This window comes from Mya arenaria, chromosome 12 (genome assembly GCF_026914265.1).
Source record: "Mya arenaria isolate MELC-2E11 chromosome 12, ASM2691426v1".
In the NCBI taxonomy this organism is placed as follows: domain Eukaryota; kingdom Metazoa; phylum Mollusca; class Bivalvia; order Myida; family Myidae; genus Mya; species Mya arenaria.
Window position 1 is genome coordinate 53508259 of NC_069133.1, and position 18395 is coordinate 53526653.

General features: G+C 33.2%; 2 protein-coding genes across 2 annotated transcripts; both read right to left on the reverse strand.

Annotated features, from left to right (window-relative positions):
- Window positions 1–5132: 5132 nt before the first annotated feature.
- On the reverse strand, window positions 5133–7947 carry LOC128211243 (uncharacterized). The gene is made up of 4 exons (XM_052915796.1): window positions 7890–7947; window positions 7457–7656; window positions 6738–6842; window positions 5133–5702 (listed from the first exon to the last, which is right to left on the reverse strand). The coding sequence occupies exons 1-4, from the start codon at window positions 7903–7905 to the stop codon at window positions 5355–5357; spliced, it is 669 nt and encodes a 222-aa protein (XP_052771756.1). The 5' UTR covers window positions 7906–7947; the 3' UTR covers window positions 5133–5354.
- A 7509-nt stretch (window positions 7948–15456) lies between these two features.
- Window positions 15457–18193, reverse strand: LOC128211242 (uncharacterized). The gene is made up of 4 exons (XM_052915795.1): window positions 18124–18193; window positions 17691–17890; window positions 16973–17077; window positions 15457–15938 (listed from the first exon to the last, which is right to left on the reverse strand). The coding sequence occupies exons 1-4, from the start codon at window positions 18137–18139 to the stop codon at window positions 15591–15593; spliced, it is 669 nt and encodes a 222-aa protein (XP_052771755.1). The 5' UTR covers window positions 18140–18193; the 3' UTR covers window positions 15457–15590.
- Between the last annotated feature and the right edge of the window lie 202 nt (window positions 18194–18395).

Genomic DNA, 18395 nt, shown 5'->3' on the forward strand with positions numbered 1-18395 from the left:
TAATTTCAACACGACTTTCAGGTATTTCATTTTTTACCAAATAAGCAAGAATTGGTTTCGTATCAGGACATTCCCACTGATCCTTTGACAAATCGATTTTTTCTTTGAACATGCTCGATATATCTAAAGACTTAAAATCTTCGTTGTCATCTGCAATATCCATTGCAGCTATTAATGAAGTTTCATAAACATAGCTCGGCTTGTAAATATTTTGAATCTAGATAATTCACCTGTACTGAGTAATGGTCATTTTGTTCATTCATAGGCAAATAGTCTCTTCAACTCAATGCATCAGCATTCGCATTCTTTGTACCTGATTTATGAAAAATCTCAAAATTGTATTCTTGCAAAAACATTGCCCATCAACCTTTCCTACCACTGACATCTTTAAGTTTTTGAAAGTGTTTGACGCCAAAGTTGTCGGTATAAACTGTAAATTTGGAAGATGATAAATATGGTCGAAATTGTTTGATTGCTTCCACCAATGCTAAACATTCTTTTTCATAAATTGGCCAATTTTGCTCATTTTTAGCTCGACTATTCGAAGAATAGGTAGGCTATACTACTTGCCCCAGCGTCGGCGTCGGTGTCGGCGTCGGCGTCCGGTTAAAGTTTTAGGGCAAGTTGGGATTTTCATTTATAAGTCCAATACCCTACATTCAATTGACTTAATACTTCACACAGTTGTTCAGGGCCATCACATGATGAGGATAGATAGCTCCATATTATTCTTTACATAGATTATGGCCCCTGATTGATTATGGAACTTGGGTTAAAGTTTTAGGGCAAGTTGGAATATTTATTAATAACTATATCCTTTGTTCAATTACCTTAATACTTCACACAGTTGTTCAGGACCATCCCACAATGAGGTTACATAACTCCATATTATCCTAAATACAAGTTATGGCCCATGATTGACTTAGGTTAAAGTTTGAGGGCAGGTTAAAGTTTTAAGGCAATTTGGGATTTTCACTTAAAACTCCAATACCATTCATTCAATTGACCTAATAGCTCACACAGATGTTCAGAGCCATCACATAATGAGGTTAAATAACTCCATATTATCTTTTATACAAATTATGGCCCCTGATTGACTATGGAACTTAGGTTAAAGTTTTAGGGCAGGTTGGGATATTGTTTAATAACTTCTATACCCTTCATTCAATTGACTTAATACTTCACACAATTGTTCAGGACCATCACCCAATGAGGTTACATAACTCCATACCCTTAATACAAGTTATTTTTTAAGGATTTTTGTTTTCATATAGATTTCCTGTTATATTGAGCTTTGTCAATTTTTTTGTTGTTTTGTATTATGTACAATTACTACTTCTATTTCCTAACTTATTTTTTTTGTCTCATTTGTCGAATCGAATTGTTACATATTTAAGTGAATAAAAAAACACCACACACACTATTTTTAAAGATGCACTCTTACTCCAAAATAAGACTTATCACAATTAATATTATAGTTTTGATTTTTTTTAAATGGGTTGATAGATGTCAACAACAATGTTTCTAATGAAGGATCTTGAGTTCAATTTGCTAATAAGAATGAACATAAAACATGGTATTTCTGCCTTGTGATACTATAGTAGACCACATTAAATCTTTTAGCAATCACCAATTATTTAATATTTGTCATGCTTTCTGCTATTATAAACAGGGTCACAAGCTTGTTATCAGTAAACAATATTTCAGTAAATGCATTATTTAGTAAGTAGTTATTGTTTTATCAGTCAATTTGATGTGTGTTATAAATACAATTATATGTATTGATTTCAAATAAGATGTTCACTTTAAAGATGCTCATTTAAAAATAATGAACACACACACAAAAAAAGGACACATTTGATACTTATTATATGAATGATTATTGTTTAGGTGACCTCTGAATTGTTTTGGAGATATTCATAAATGGGTGTTATTCTTTGTTGTCTTCAGTTTCTTATACATTTAAGGATTTTTATAATTGCTTTTCTGGTATATATTACAATGTAATTTAATGCAAATAAAAACACACTTTAAACTAGACACATTTGATACTAATGATATAAATGATTATTGTTTACATGTACTCTGATTTGTTATGAAGATATCCATAAAGGGGTGTTCTCCATGTTATTATACATTTTGGACTTGATTTTGTATTGCTTTTCTGGTATATATTCATTTACTGCACAAAGAAATTATTTTAAGTGTTCAGTATCACTTTCACACATTGTTTACTATTATTTTTTTTGCATATTTGGCCTATTTATGCTTATATGTGCATTTTTGTATTTCAAAACCTTTGTAAAAAATAGAAACAGTATTATTTCTTTCATACATAGTCTGATACATATTCAGTTAGTTTAAATGCTGTTTTTGTGTTAATATCATTATCAACTAAAAACATCCATTTTCAACTCTTCTTTACCATGTAAATGAAGAAGTTAACATTATAACTCCATTGACCAGATTTTTATGCAATTTAACATTACATTTTAGTATTATTAAACAGCTAAAAACAAGGCATGTTATGTTATAAATGCATTTCGTCTAGTAAACAATGTTCACTTTTTATATAATAGTTCAATAATTATGTTCTATTTATGTTTGCAACTTTCAGACGAAATGATAATGTTTATTAAAGTACTACAAAAAATGTTAAATTGTTATTTCATATCACTTCTTCATGATGAATGAGGAAACCTATTCTTCCCTACAAGTTGTCATTCCAGCATGGTGACGTTGCCCCTCCCCCTATATGATTAGAAGTGCAGTGTACATGTACAATAACTCTATTTCAGCGTATTGCAAGAGTTATTCCCTTTGTACATTTTCCTGTCCGGAACATAACTAGAAAACTACTTTTTTGGAATGTCATAAACATCATTCAATGGTATTAAGCACAACGAGAGGAAGTGCAGTTCACAATGACTATAGCTGTTTTTCAGCTTATTGCATAATTATTGCCCTTTGCCGCTTTTTCTTGACCAGAGCATTACTTTAAAACTACTTATGGTATTGAAATAAAACTTGGTATATGGATAGGTGGCAATGCCAAGAAGTACAGTGCACAAGCACCCTAATTCTGTCGTGTTCATTAATGTACCACACCCCTAATGAAATGTTCAACTTGAAACTCTTCAAGTTCAATGCTTTTGCCTATGTTGTCAAGCAGAATACTACAAATGTTTTGAGAATTTCATGGATGCGGTTCGATGCACCATAAAATACTTGTTGGCCTTGACATTCTTTGTTTTTCAACATATAACAAATGCATAAACTATTAAACGGCGCCCTTTGATGCTTTGCATCATTGGTCTTTCTTGTACATCTTTATAAATGTCATGGTATATTGTTATCAAGAGCAAGATAAGCGTATATAAGTATTGAAGTATTGAATGGTCTTGTCTTTTTGTAAGACTTGCAAACTTTACATTAATCTCTTACGATTCGTTGCAGACAATGTTAAATCACACATTGCTGAAGCTCTATGTTCTTAATTTGCTAAGTGTCTCTGTACAACCGTCGTATAGCGTCGTGATGAAATACAAATAATCCCATTCGTTGATATATTCTTGACGTTTTCTATTTATTTTAGTTGTTTGATGTAGTTTCCTTCTCACCCAAAATCATGAGTATGAATCCAGAGCAATTATCATTGGGTTTAAAAACACACAGCAATACCCGGAAAACGAACTCGTGAGTGATTCAGCCTACTACTGTCTTTACAATTAACTTATTATATTGGTATCAGCTTACCTAGTTATGAGTTCCGGCTACGTTATACATAAACATTGTCTGCTCCAAGGCATTCAGCAGTTTCATTGGTTCCGCAAAGTTCCAGATGCTTTACGGCTGTAAAATATTCTTGCGATTGCCGGTGTTGAACCGGGTCCGCCTTCTGAGTACAATAATGTTTGACAACAGTCAAGACCACACGGTCATGAATGCTACTGACACTGTTAAGTTATTGAACAATATTTGAGTGTAACATGCGAAATCATTGGAAGAAGAGTTGTATCTCCTGCCTTATGCATATTCATTAAAACGAGATTTTGTCAGTCAATTGTTCCCCTGTGTGTATGAATAGTAACGGAAGACGGTACCGTGGTTGCCGTCGATGGTGGTATTAGTGTAGAAATCAACCTGAGCGAGTAAAGTTGTTTTCTCTGTCTGTTTCGGCAGTTTCATACCAATACAAGATAACGATTGTGCATAATAAACACGGTGCGTGCTCGTTTATACTTATTCATATTAAAGTTGAATACTAATACATAGAAAAGATAGAAGGAATCACCATCCAGTCCTTTCTTGTCAATTATGTGAGGTAAAGAGAACGTGTCGATCCCAGGACATCTTTAATGAAAGGTGGAAACCTTACCACTGGACCATTTCCCTCATTTTAGTAGTGTTTTTACAGATACTAAATCTGCTTCATGTTTACGACATACTACTTTACCTGGTATGCTTTCAATTTGTTTTTTCTTTAATAGTAACATCTTGTAAAAGTGCTTTGACAAGATCTGTTTTCCGCAATCATGCAAACTGAAGTGTCCTTGAACATGTGAAGGAAGATGTTAAGGCAATTATCTGGTCTTGTTCATAGCACAGGTATTGATGGTCGAATATTAACGGCAATGCCATCGTTTGATTCAAATTCAATATGGGCTTTATTGATAAAGGTCACACCAAAATGTGTAAAATTTATTAAATAAAAGTAGTAAAAATGTTATTTGAGCAAAAGAAATAAAACATAGTTAATATAAATAAATGTTAAACTTTAAAACAACATTAACCTGACAAGGATTAAGTATTTGATAGTATAAGATATCACAAGTGTTTAAAAGTCGTTTGTACAACAACAAGCACACAAATAAATACACTCATACACAAATAAATATGTTCACAATCAACATTTAACCTAATGTAAACAACAAAGGATAAAAATAACAACTGTTTGCGACTGATCTTGATAAATCAAATGCTGGCAAATTATTTTTTCGCAAGCTTCGACAAAACTGTTTCACCTTAAATAATAAAACATATTTATGAGATTTTATAAAAATAGAGTATAAATAAATAAATACCATTCAGTATCATGTAAATACAAATGTAAATTATGCATGTTTGGAGCATTGAAAGACACTGGCAATAAATAGATAAATAAATAAAGGATAAAACATGTGCAATCTTGGCAATAAAACCGGCATACCGAGCGTTCATTTTAATACTATAAATAAAGATTGAGTTTCATTGAAATTCATAAATAAATATAATGTCATGTAATAAATGTAAAAAACGTGATGTAAAATAACCTCTTTTAACCCCACCATTGAAATTTCCCAGCCAAACTAAACTTAGTTTGCTTTTGAAAGTTCTCCATACATTTCTTTGAGGTAGGCACCCAGTTTGACACCGTCGTTTGCCAGAATGTAAGCGTTGTAAATGGCAGAAAAGGGTGACGATGTATATCCGTCTAACAGCGTCGGCTCGTATTCGAGCATATCACTTCCTTTGGCTCTTAGTGCGAGTACGACGCTGCAGGCTGTGCGTTGAAGCTTGTTCTCAAGACTGTCAAAGGCGCTTAGCAGTTCAGCATTGGCGACGTCGATGTTGGTGCTCAGACTGTCGGCACCCTTAATGTCCTGGATATGGACGATATATTCGAAAAGGAAATCATAGTGGGATTGTAGAGCCTCAACCTGCTGTTAAACAAAATAGACGAATAGAAACATTAATCTTACAGATTTTGTAAAAATAGAATACACAAGTAACGCATAACGTCTGTAAGAACATTCCACCGCATCAATGCGCCTTAATGTTTTAAAGATGCACTCTTACACCCATAAATGATTTTCCACAATTTATAATAAATGTTTTTAATATTGCAAAAAGGATGAATACATGTCAAAAGCAATGGTTCTTATGAAGGATTATCGAGTTTAATTTAAAAGAAATGAGCATAAAACACAGTTTTTCTACTTATGAGACTATAGTAGACCACAGTCAATATTTAAGCATTCACCAATCATTTAATATTTTTTGCGCTTTCTGCTATCACAGTTACAATATTTTTATCGGTAGTAAATAATTCCAATAAACGCATTAATTAGTAAGTAGTTTAAGGTTTATGAGTCATAATTTATGTTTGTTATACATGTGTATGTATTGATTTTTAATAAGAGTGTCACTTTAATATACATATTAATTGTGTTTGCTATCTATATGCTATACATTCGGAACTATTAAGGAAACGGCAAAGAAAGATAAAAACCCACAATATTTATTGGTTGACCACATTTTGATTTAATGCATTAAATTGGAAATGATATTAAATCATGTTTTAATAGTTATCCGTCGCGGGTTAGGTAGTATTCTTTAATTGGACAGACATGAGTGTAGTAAAAGCCAAGGTAAAGCTTTCATGAAGGCCTTACATCTTACCGAACACATTAAGCAGAAATGCCAGTTTTGAGTTCGAGTGTCGATAGTGAATATTGGTAAATATTTAAGAATTGAAAATCTGCTGTTGACTACTAAGTTATTGTTTAATCAGTTTCTAGAGTTGGTTGGACAATACCGGTGATTTCCGAAATTACAGGATGGATTGGCTGACCGATTGCTCAATATTTATGGGTTTGACTCTTAACAAGTGGTGTTAAATTGACAGTTCACTTAAAAAATAATAAGAAGAAAACTACAGTGATAATCCCGAGTTGATTTAAAACGGATATACTCACGCTATTTAAAGCTGGTGATATTTTATCTTGCGATACAGTTTCCATGAAATTGTATCTATCCAAAACCTTTGAAGTAAATGAACGCACTTTTCCTGAACCTTTGAGCTGTAAGTAAACAATTGAACCTTTTATGATGCACTTAATTGCATATACATGAAGCTTGACAAGCAAATGCATATAAGTATTTCCCTATTTAAGCGAAAAACAAACTTGAAGTCAGTACTGTGACCGTGCAGTCACGTACCGCAGTCGGATATAGATACTTAATGTTAACCGTATTCCCTTCAGTTTGATATCATCATTGCAGTGTAGTATGAATACAAATGATCTTTTCAATGAGTCCGTCTGAACATTGAACAATATTCTCATCTCCAATGATTTATTTTAAATTAGATGATACTTGTCTCGGTTCAATATATAAATAAAGTTTTCTTAGCACGTGTGTTTGTGCATCTCGGAAACATATACAGTCGAACCCTGTTGAGTCGAACTCGTTTGGCTCGAATTCCTTGTTGGCTCGAACTGGATGTTAAGATCTCATTTCATTATACTGAAGGTAAGAATTCCCGCTTGGTTGGAATTTTCGGAGGCTCGAGGTATTTTCGCCGGTCCCTAGGAGTTCAAGCCAACGGGGTTGAACTGTATTCGAATTAGCCTCTTATGCTACACATCTTATTGAATCAAGCCAACAAAAAAGTAAGGTACACCAGTATATATACCTGTGTCTTAATGCGCTGGGCGTCAAGCTCGATACCTTCGGATCTTGTCTGTATGTCAGTAAGTCTGCTAATGAAGTCGGAGGTATCTATAGGATCTTCTGCCAGAACCAGATTACAGGGGTTCTCCACAGCAACAGGTCTTGGATGCGAAATAGCACCAAGCGCGACACCAGACACAACTATCGCCGTTAGAATATACTCTGAAAATTAGAAGAGATATTTGCAATGTATATTGTATTTCAAATTGTTTTTAACTTATAATAATAATGCGTTTGGAAATAAACGAACTTAAACGATAACGATAAAATTGTCAAGCATATTTGAATAACCAAATAATACACTAGTTAATGCTCTATACCTAATTGTTATCCTGTGAAATCAATAAACGTATTATCTTGAAAATACAAACAGTTTATGTTGTAAATTGACTTACTTATACAAAAGTTCATATTTGTTTAGATAAATGAATAATTAATGTCGATTAACAGCTCACGATATTTTTGGTTTAGAAGTTTTACTTTGTATAAATGTGTCTTGATTGTTATATATAAGCCTGCTAAAAAACCCAGTTACTTTTAAAATATAGGTGGTGATTTTTGAATCTGAACTATTTCCAAATCCAAATCCAAAAATAGGGATAGCGGGTTATACTTGTCGAAAGAAAATAAATTGTTATAGGCGTTAACAATAGTCCCTACTTAATTTAGGATGTAAACATCGGCTAGTCATCTGTCAATCATATTCGTCACACTACAAGTATTATATCGCGTCCATTCATCTTTACAATCAAGTAGTTATTATACTAACAATTATAGTATTTATTTATTTTATTTTTTCTATTTTTTACTATTTGGTTTAAAAAGATGTATTCTTCATTCATGCAAATCAATTATTCGTTTAATTTTCTTGCATAATGGCGATATATGTTATTCAGTTAACGCTCATTCGTATGGGCTAAATTAAGAAAATGACATTTACAAGTCATGCGAGTACGTACTTAATGAGGAAAATTCAATACCAGCTAATTTGAAATAAATGGAAATTGCACTGATTGGATACAAGGATCTGACATCAAGTCGTTAGTCTTTGTTTACTAGTTTAGGTAATACAATCTAGATTTGTCATTATGATTAACAAACCTTCGCTGGCAAGAAAACCTCAATTAAAGAAGGTATAAGCCTACTAAAAGCCACCCCCACCCTAAAATCGTCCAAGTTCACTTTTTATTTCAATATAGAAGATGAAAAGAAATAAAATACGCCCAAAATGCACAATTTTGGACTAGAATTTATTTGATAAAATTTTCTTGGGGAGGACCCCTCAAACCTCTCTGCCAACACTTTAATAAACCAAATAAATTTCGTTTCTCAGGGTGGGGCGCAAGTAGAAAAGGGAACTCCCCTAAGTAACGCCCCCTCTTACGTCGAATCCCGGATTCGCCCTTGTAAGGTACACTTTTACATAAAAAACTTTGAAACTGAGTTTTACTTTTCACTCTTGCGTCGGGAAATTCAAGTAAAAGGGAAAGACTAGTTTTACTATAATAACCTACCTGTGGGGTATTTTTTTATGCTAGGTATGCCATTGATAATTTTTGCGTTCTGAAACAGGATAAATTGATCTTTTCAAGAGTCAGTTTCGCTACATGTAGACTAGTAAACTATCACATGCATACGCGTGTTGAAACCGGATACATTTCGCCTCTTACGAGTCAGCTTTACATTAAAGGTTTTAAGGTTTTAAACTATTTCATTCATAAGGCAGTGGTTTGTGTTTAAAGTCACATTTTAGAGAGGTCGCGAAACATGTTTACGTGTGCATGTGTGGTCTCTCTTTTGTGCACTATGTAATCCATGAAAGTACATTGTACAAGTCGTTCAAAGACGCCGAAAATGATTTTGAAACATGACTAAAAGAAAGCAGACGCAGTGCACCAGAATACCAAGCTTGAGGTACCTGGATACAAGCATTCTTCAGTTATTGAACGAATTTGGACCTTTAACTGAAGGTCACCATGCCCTTGACTGTTGACCAACTGACGTCAAAATTAGGTTAGGGTGCTGGTCATGTTTAAGGGACCTCTACCAAGTTCGAGGTCTCTAGGCCTAAGCGTTTTCAATTATTGATAGGAAACTGCGCTTTTTTCAGCTTACGGTCACATCGATCTTGACCTTTACCCACAGACATCTTAAGCAATAGGGTTCATCTGCTGGTTATGTCCAACCTGCCTACGTACAGAGTTTGAGGTCCTTGGGCCATAGTGTCCTTCATATATTAATTGCAATTCGATTTTCAGCTGAAGATAATCTTAAGGTCACCACGACATTGACCTTTGACCAACTGGCCTCAAAATCTAATGGCTTTATCTGCTGGTCATAACCAACATGCCTTCAGACCCTGGGCCTAAGCGTTCTTCAGATACTGATCGGAAACCGTGGGGACGGACGGACGGATGGACGGACAGACAATCAGATAACTATATGCCACCCTTTTGGGCATTAAAATCCCAGGTGCTGTAATACTTACATTTATGAACTTAATGTTTATGCTTATGAGTCAAGTGTGACACAAGCTTTGGGTTAATAAGGGAAATTCTATAGTTTTACAGTTTATAAGATGTATTATGATAAAGCTGGTATTTATAAAACATATAAAGTCATTTCTTAATTTAAGTCGATTTCCTAAAATATTCATTGTCAAAATAAGAAAAAAACTACAAGTTTTTGAACATAAAATTATGTGCATTTATTCATAAATTTAATGAAAATAAAGTTTTTCAGATATCATTAAGTTAGAATATCATATGACCAGTGACATACCTAATGTAAAGAAATGACTTAAGTTAGGAAATTACAAAGATGTTTGTGAGAAAAGTAATTATAACAAGTTAAATGGTATTTATTATCAAAAATGAGTAATTATGATATTAAAAATAAAGTTCACATGACTGTAAACTCGACAATTAGCAAGAATAGAATGGTCAGAATAATCAAACTGTATTGTATTAAGAGGAAGGTTAGAAGTACAGCAGAGCCCATACTACAAAACCTTCAAAAATTTTTTTTTTATTTTTTTTCAATTAATTAGAAAAAAAGAGATGTATTTTCAAATCATATTAGAACTTCAAAATGTTTCAACTACTTTAGGATAGAAACAATAGTAGTATTCAACTACTCGTATTTATCTAAATTTAACCACAAATATCCTTTATGTTACAGTCCCAGTACATTTAAGCAATGTAAACTGATCAAAATGTATGTATATCCAGATGACTTCTCTTAAACGTTTTGACATTTTTTATATCTTTAATCAAAAAATGCATTTATCGTTATAACAAACATCCATAAAACCGAAAGCAAAGTCTACATTTAGTGCCACAATGTCACTACGAAACTTGCATATCACATGACTTTCTTAATGCTAAGATTACTATATTGCTTTATATACTAATAATTTTCATAATTTAACTACGAAGTAATCCGTTTGAATATTTTTGTAAACTAAATAATCTTACTTACACTGGTATTTTCATAAATTATTTCAATTTAAAGCTAAATTATATTAATTGAAGAAAAGGGAGGTAGTAGGACAATGGTACGGCCATGATAGTTCCAGAGTTGGGTTACGTACAGTTCATACATTATATAAATCATATATAAATCATACTGTTATAATTATGTAATGAATGTCATTACATTTTCAAGTTTACACATTTATCAAAAATCAGATTATAATATGTAAAATATCCTCTGAAACTTTTTTCTGAGCTTATAAGATTAATCGGGTCCAAGCTATAAAAACTCATAGTCTACATACAATTTTTTTGGTCATAAAGGTTGTTTTTTATCAAACATATCTTAGAGTTTTATTTCACAATACTAATGTTGACTGGTCCATTTTGATCACGCGACCCTGCATGGTTCAACTTTGAACTCAATTCCAAACTGACGTCACGTTCCCATGTCAATGATATCCATGTGGAAAGTGGTCTATGCGGGTATCAGCAGTCTACAAGTTCATGTTTTCAGTGGTATTTCGCATATAAACTCACCTTCATGCTGTACATACATATATAAGAACACATTAAAGTCGTGTTTCACACCCTGATATTATTTTCATTTAAATTTATACAAAAAGGGAAATATGTGTGTTCAGTTTAAGTAACAGATTAGGATGACTTTCAGAGAAATATCAACACTGTCATTTAAATGAAGCAATGCAATATGCAATATTCTATTTTTTATTTTAACAGTAACGTTTAGTAGAGACGAAATTGAACACTGCAGATGGCAATTTTAGAAAAATCAAGATTACCAATACACATTTACACCTCAACTTCCTTTCCTTATATAAACTGCCTTTCGGCTGCTGGGAAATTTTCAGATGAACGCAATATCTTCGGATATGTTCGGATCGCGAATCATCGAATAAAAACATACCTGTAAATTGAATCAACATGTTAGAAGGTTAAACTTATGACATTTTAAATGTATTCTTGTCAATAGTGTTTCAGTTTTACCTTTAAAAGTGATCCGTAGTGATTGATTTTTTTCCCGCGTTATTGTGACTTAATTTATATAACTGTTTCCGGTTACGGTCGGGTCGTTCTATTTACAGAATGGGTGAGAAAAAACACTTTAATCTTTTTAAAAATGAAATGAAGCATTTTGTTAACACCTTCTGAATGAAATGATGATCAATTGGTGTAAATATACGTAATACATAGCGGGATTGATGTCATTATTAGGGATATGAACGCAGTTGGGCTTTTTAAATTACGCGTTCGCACACACTTTGACAAATTCAACTTCATGCATACCCCGGTTATGACATCAATTCATTTGTTAAGTTCTAAGCTCTAGAAGAAGATAGATAGATAGATAGATAGGATATTTTCATATTGCCATAAATATCTGACCTCGAAGAGTGAGCGAGTGCTGTTTGGGCTGTTTTATGACAAATCGGTGTTGATTATCTCTGGCACAAGACCCTAATTGTCACTTTCTGAGAATTGTTAATACGCAACCAAATGAAAATCTATTCGGTTTTTGAATGTGCATTTGATCAATAAATGATAAACCATGAAAGGAATATTTCATTCATAGCGCTCATCTCTCAATGAACTTTGTTATTTAATTTTTAGCATTGTAATCCTATTATTTCGCCTTGGAACGGCCAGAGAAACAAGAATAAACTCGAACTCGAACTCGAGTCTACTGGGGGCTTAAACTAGTTAGCAATGCAATAACCCCATACTTGTCCCATCATGTATCAATAATCTTTATTATTTGATCATAAGCAAAGATAAAATTAATCCATCAATAACACTCATCATTAAGTTATATTAGCGTATACATGACATTCAAGATTGAAATGAATACGAATAAAAAATGGAAACAAGTTTGTTAGTGGGCATATAAGGCATAAAGCGAGAGCAACAATGAGGTATGTTGCACAGACTAGTTTTCAAACATAATATATTTTACGATTCCTTTCAGATAATTTTTGCAAATGACGTACCAATGAAAACAATGGACGTAAAATCAGCAATAAAATGAACCAGGAAATTCTAAATTTCAATTCAACTCAAATCAAAGAAATTGACCCTATCTGCAACAAAAAACGTTTGAAACATTTAAATTACACCTTCTTCAAATTGAGCATAGCAGCGGTGAAGAAGGTTTTCCCCAAGTTTCAAAGAGCCCTGCGTTTGCAAGTATTGCAAAAGCAAAACAGATACTTGTGCCTTCTGAGGCCAGATTTTCAGCTTTTGTTTAGCGTAATGGCATTTTAAAGAGCCAATTAGAATAAAAAGTTTAAATGCAAAATGTACTTGATAAACATCTACGTATACCCCAGATATATTCTTCCATTATCATATAACTATGAATTGGACAATTATAGTATCAAAACTGTTAGTAGCATTGAAGTCTGATATATTTATTGGAAAGTAAACAAAACGTTTTTAATACGCCCTGAAATTATATAAAAGACAATTAATTGTATTTGTTGCAGACAAACACGCCAATTTGTATTAAAAATAATGCTGTTCGATTCAATGAAATAAATTTACGGACGAGCTATTTACACAGTCAAATACTTTATAAATGTCATGGTATATTGTTATCAAGAGCAAGATAAGCGTTACATATTTATTGAACAACGTATTGAATGGTCTTGTCTTTTTCTAAGACTTGCAAACTTTACATTAATATCTTACGATTCGGTGCAGCCAATGTTTAATCATACATTGCTGAAGCTCTATGTCCTTAATTTGCTTAGTGTCTCTGTACAACCGTCGTATAGCGTCGTGATGAAATACAAATAATCCCATTCGTTGATATATTCTTGACGTTTTCTATTTATTTTAGTTGTTTGATGTAGTTTCCTTCTCACCCAAAATCATGGGTATGAATCCAGAGCAATTATCATTGGGTTTAAAAACACACAGCAATACCGGTGTCAACCCGGAAAACGAACTCGTGAGTGTTTCAGCCTACTACTGTCTTTACAATTAACTTATTATATTGGTATCAGCTTACCTAGTTATGAGTTCCGGCTACGTTATACATAAACATTGTCTGCTCCAAGGCAGTCAGCAGTTTCACTGGTTCCGCAAAGTTCCAGATGCTTTACGGCTGAAAAATATTCTTGCGATTGCCGGTGTTGAACCGGGTCCGCCTTCTGAGTACAATAATGTTTGACAACAGTCAAGACCACACGGTCATGAATGCTACTGACACTGTTAAGTTATTGAACAATATTTTAGTGTAACATGCGAAATCATTGGAAGAAGAGTTGTATCTCCTGCCTTATGCATATTCATTAAAACGAGATTTTGTCAGTCAATTGTTCCACTGTGTGTATGAATAGTAACGGAAGACAGTACCGTGGTTGCCGTCGATGGTGGTATTAGTGTAGAAATCAACCTGAGCGAGTAAAGTTGTTTTCTCTGTCTGTTTCGGCAGTTTCATACCAATACAAGATAACGATTGTGCATAATAAACACGGTGCGTGCTCGTTTATACTTATTTATATTAAAGTTGAATACTAATACATAGAAAAGATAGAAGGAATCACCATCCAGTCCTTTCTTGTCAATATGTGAAGTAAAGAGAACGTGTCGATCCCAGGACATCTTTAATGAAAGGTGGAAACCTTACCACTGGACCATTTCCCTCATTTTAGTAGTGTTTTTACACATACTAAATCTGCTTCATGTTTACGACATACTATTTACCTGGTATGCTTTCAATTTGTTTTTTCTTTAATAGTAACATCTTGTAAAAGTGCTTTGACAAGATCTGTTTTCCGCAATCATGCAAACTGAAGTGTCCTTGAACATGTGAAGGAATATGTTAAGGCAATAATCTGGTCTTGTTCATAGCACAGGTATTGATGGTCGAATATTAACGACAATGCCATCGTTTGATTCAAATTCAATGTGGGCTATATTGATAAAGGTCACACCAAAATGTGTAAAATTTATTAAATAAAAGTAGTAAAAATGTTATTTGAGCAAAAGAAATAAAACATAGTTAATATAAATAAATGTAAAACTTTATAACAACATTAACCTGACAAAGATTAAATATTTGATAGTATAAGATATCACAAGTGTTTAAAAGTCGTTTGTACAACAACAAGTACACAAATAAATACACTCATACACAAATAAATATGTTCACAATCAACATTTAACCTAATGTAAACAACGAACGAAAAAAATAACAACTGTTTGCGACTGATCTTGATAAATCAAATGCTGGCAAATTATTTTTTCACAAGCTTCGACAAAACTGTTTCACCTTAAATAATAAAACATATTTATGAGATTTTATAAAAATAGAGTATAAATAAATAAACACCATTCAGTATCATGTAAATACAAATGTAAATTATGCATGTTTGGAGCATTGAAAGACACTGGCAATAGATAAATAAATAAAGGATCAAACATGTGCAATCTTGGCAATAAAACCGGCATACCGAGCGTTCATTTTAATACTATAAATAAAGATTGAGTTTCATTGAAATTCATAAATAAATATAATGTCATGTAATAAATGTAAAAAACGTGATGTAAAATAACCTCTTTTAACCCCACCATTGAAATTTCCCAGCCAAACTAAACCTAGTTTGCTTTTGAAAGTTCTCCATACATTTCTTTGAGGTAGGCGCCCAGTTTGACACCGTCGTTTGCCAGAATGTAAGCGTTGTAAATGGCGGAAAAGGGTGACGATGTATATCCGTTTAACAGCGTCGGCTCGTATTCGAGCATATCACTTCCTTTGGCTCTTAGTGCGAGTACGACGCTGCAGGCTGTGCGTTCAATCTTGTTCTCAAGACTGTCAAGGGCGTTTAGCAGTTCAGCATTGGCGACGTCGATGTTGGTGCTCAGACTGTCGGCGCCCTTAATGTCCTGGATATGGACGATATATTCGAAAAGGAAATCATAGTGGGATTGTAGAGCCTCAACCTGCTGTTAAACAAAATAGACGAATAGAAACATTAATCTTACAAATTTTGTAAAAATAGAATACACAAGTAACGCATAACGTCTGTAAGAACATTCCACCGCATCAATGCACCTTAATTTTTTAAAGATGCACTCTTACACCCATAAATGATTTTCCACAATTGATAATAGAGATTTTGAATATTGCAAAAAGGATGAATACATGTCAAAAGCAATGGTTCTTATGAAGGATTATCGAGTTTAATTTAAAAGAAACGAGCATAAAACACAGTTTTTCTACTTATGAGACTATAGTAGACCACAGTCAATATTTAAGCATTCACCAATCATTTAATATTTTTTGCGCTTTCTGCTATCACAGTTTCAATATTTTTATCGGTAGTAAATAATTCCAATAAACGCATTAATTAGTAAGTAGTTTAAGGTTTATGAGTCATAATTTATGTTTGTTATACATGTGTATGTATTGATTTTTAATAAGAGTGTCACTTTAATATACATATTAATTGTGTTTGCTATCTAAATGCTATACATTCGGAACTATTAAGGAATCGGCAAAGAAAGATAAAAACCCACAATATTTATTGGTTGACCACATTTTGATTTAATGCATTAAATTGGAAATGATATTAAATCATGTTTTAATAGTTATCCGTCGCGGGTTAGGTAGTATCCTTTAATTGGACTGACATGAGTGTAGTAAAAGCCAAGGTAAAGCTTTCATGAAGGCCTTACATCTTACCGAACACATTAAGCAGAAATGCCAGTTTTGAGTTCGAGTGTCGATAGTGATATTGGTAAATATTTAAGAATTGAAAATCTGCTGTTGACTACTAAGTTATTGTTTAATCAGTTTCTAGAGTTGGTTGGACAATACCGGTGATTTCCGAAATTACAGGATGGATTGGCTGACCGATTGCTCAATATTTATGGGTTTGACTCTTAACAAGTGGTGTTAAATTGACAGATCACTTAAAAAATAATAAGAAGAAAACTACAGTGATAATCCCGAGTTGATTTAAAACGGATATACTCACGCTATTTAAAGCTGGTGATATTTTATCTTGCGATACAGTTTCCATGAAATTGTATCTATCCAAAACCTTTGCAGTAAATGAACGCACTTTTCCTGAACCTTTGAGCTGTAAGTAAACAATTGAACCTTTTATGATGCACTTAATTGCATATACATGAAGCTTGACAAGCAAATGCATATAAGTATTTCCCTATTTAAGCGAAAAACAAACTTGAAGTCAGTACTGTGACCGTGCAGTCACGTACCGCAGTCGGATATAGATACTTAATGTTAACCGTATTCCCTTCAGTTTGATATCCTCATTGCTGTGTAGTATGAATACAAATGATCTTTTAATGAGTCCGTCTGAACATTGATCAATATTCTCATCTCCAATGATTTATTTTAAATTAGATGATTCTTGTCTCGGTTCAATATATAAATAAAGTTTCCTTAGCACGTGTGTTTGTGTATCTCGGAAACATATACAGTCGAACCCTGTTGAGTCGAACTCGTTTGGCTCGAATTCCTTATTGGCTCGAACTGGATGTTAAGATCTCATTTCATTATACTGAAGGTAAGAATTCCCGCTTGGTTGGAATTTTCGGAGGCTCGAGGTATTTTCGCCGGTCCCTAGGAGTTCAAGCCAACGGGGTTGAACTGTATTCGAATTGGCCTCTTATGCTACACATCTTATTGAATCAAGCCAACAAAAAAGTAAGGTACACCAGTATATATACCTGTGTCTTAATGCGCTGGGCGTCAAGCTCGATACCTTCGGATCTTGTCTGTATGTCAGTAAGTCTGCTAATGAAGTCGGAGGTATCTATAGGATCTTCTGCCAGAACCAGATTACAGGGGTTCTCCACAGCAACAGGTCTTGGATGCGAAATAGCACCAAGCGCGACACCAGACACAATTATCGCCGTTAGAATATACTCTGAAAATTAGAAGAGATATTTGCAATGTATATTGAATTTCAAATTGTTTTTAACTTATAATAATAATGCGTTTGGAAATAAACGAACTTAAACGATTACGATAAAATTGTCAAGCATATTTGAATAACCAAACAAGACACTAGTTAATGCTCTATACCTAATTGTTATCCTGTGAAATCAATAAACTTATTATCTTGAAAATACAAACAGTTTATGTTGTAAATTGACTTACTTATACAAAAATTCATATTTGTCGAGATAAATGAATAATTAATGTCGATTAACAGCTCACGATATTTTTGGTTTAGAAGTTTTACTTTGTATAAATGTGTCTTGATTGTTATATACTAGCCTGCTAAAAAACCCAGTTATTTCTAAAATATAGGTGGTGATTTTTGAATCTGAACTATTTCCAAATCCAAAGAAAATAAATTGATAGGCGTTAACAATAGTCCCTACTTAATTTAGGAATGTAAACATCGCTAGTTCATCTGTCATCATATT

Excerpts from the sequence above, each read along its gene's own strand:
- LOC128211243 (XM_052915796.1), bottom strand. Across the intron at positions 6,843-7,456 it reads CCCAGCGCATTAAGACACAG|CTCAAAGGTTCAGGAAAAGT; the intron begins GTATATATACTG and ends GTTTACTTACAG. Across the intron at positions 5,703-6,737 it reads TATCACCAGCTTTAAATAGC|CAGGTTGAGGCTCTACAATC; the intron begins GTGAGTATATCC and ends TTTGTTTAACAG.
- LOC128211242 (XM_052915795.1), bottom strand. Across the intron at positions 17,078-17,690 it reads CCCAGCGCATTAAGACACAG|CTCAAAGGTTCAGGAAAAGT; the intron begins GTATATATACTG and ends GTTTACTTACAG. Across the intron at positions 15,939-16,972 it reads TATCACCAGCTTTAAATAGC|CAGGTTGAGGCTCTACAATC; the intron begins GTGAGTATATCC and ends TTTGTTTAACAG.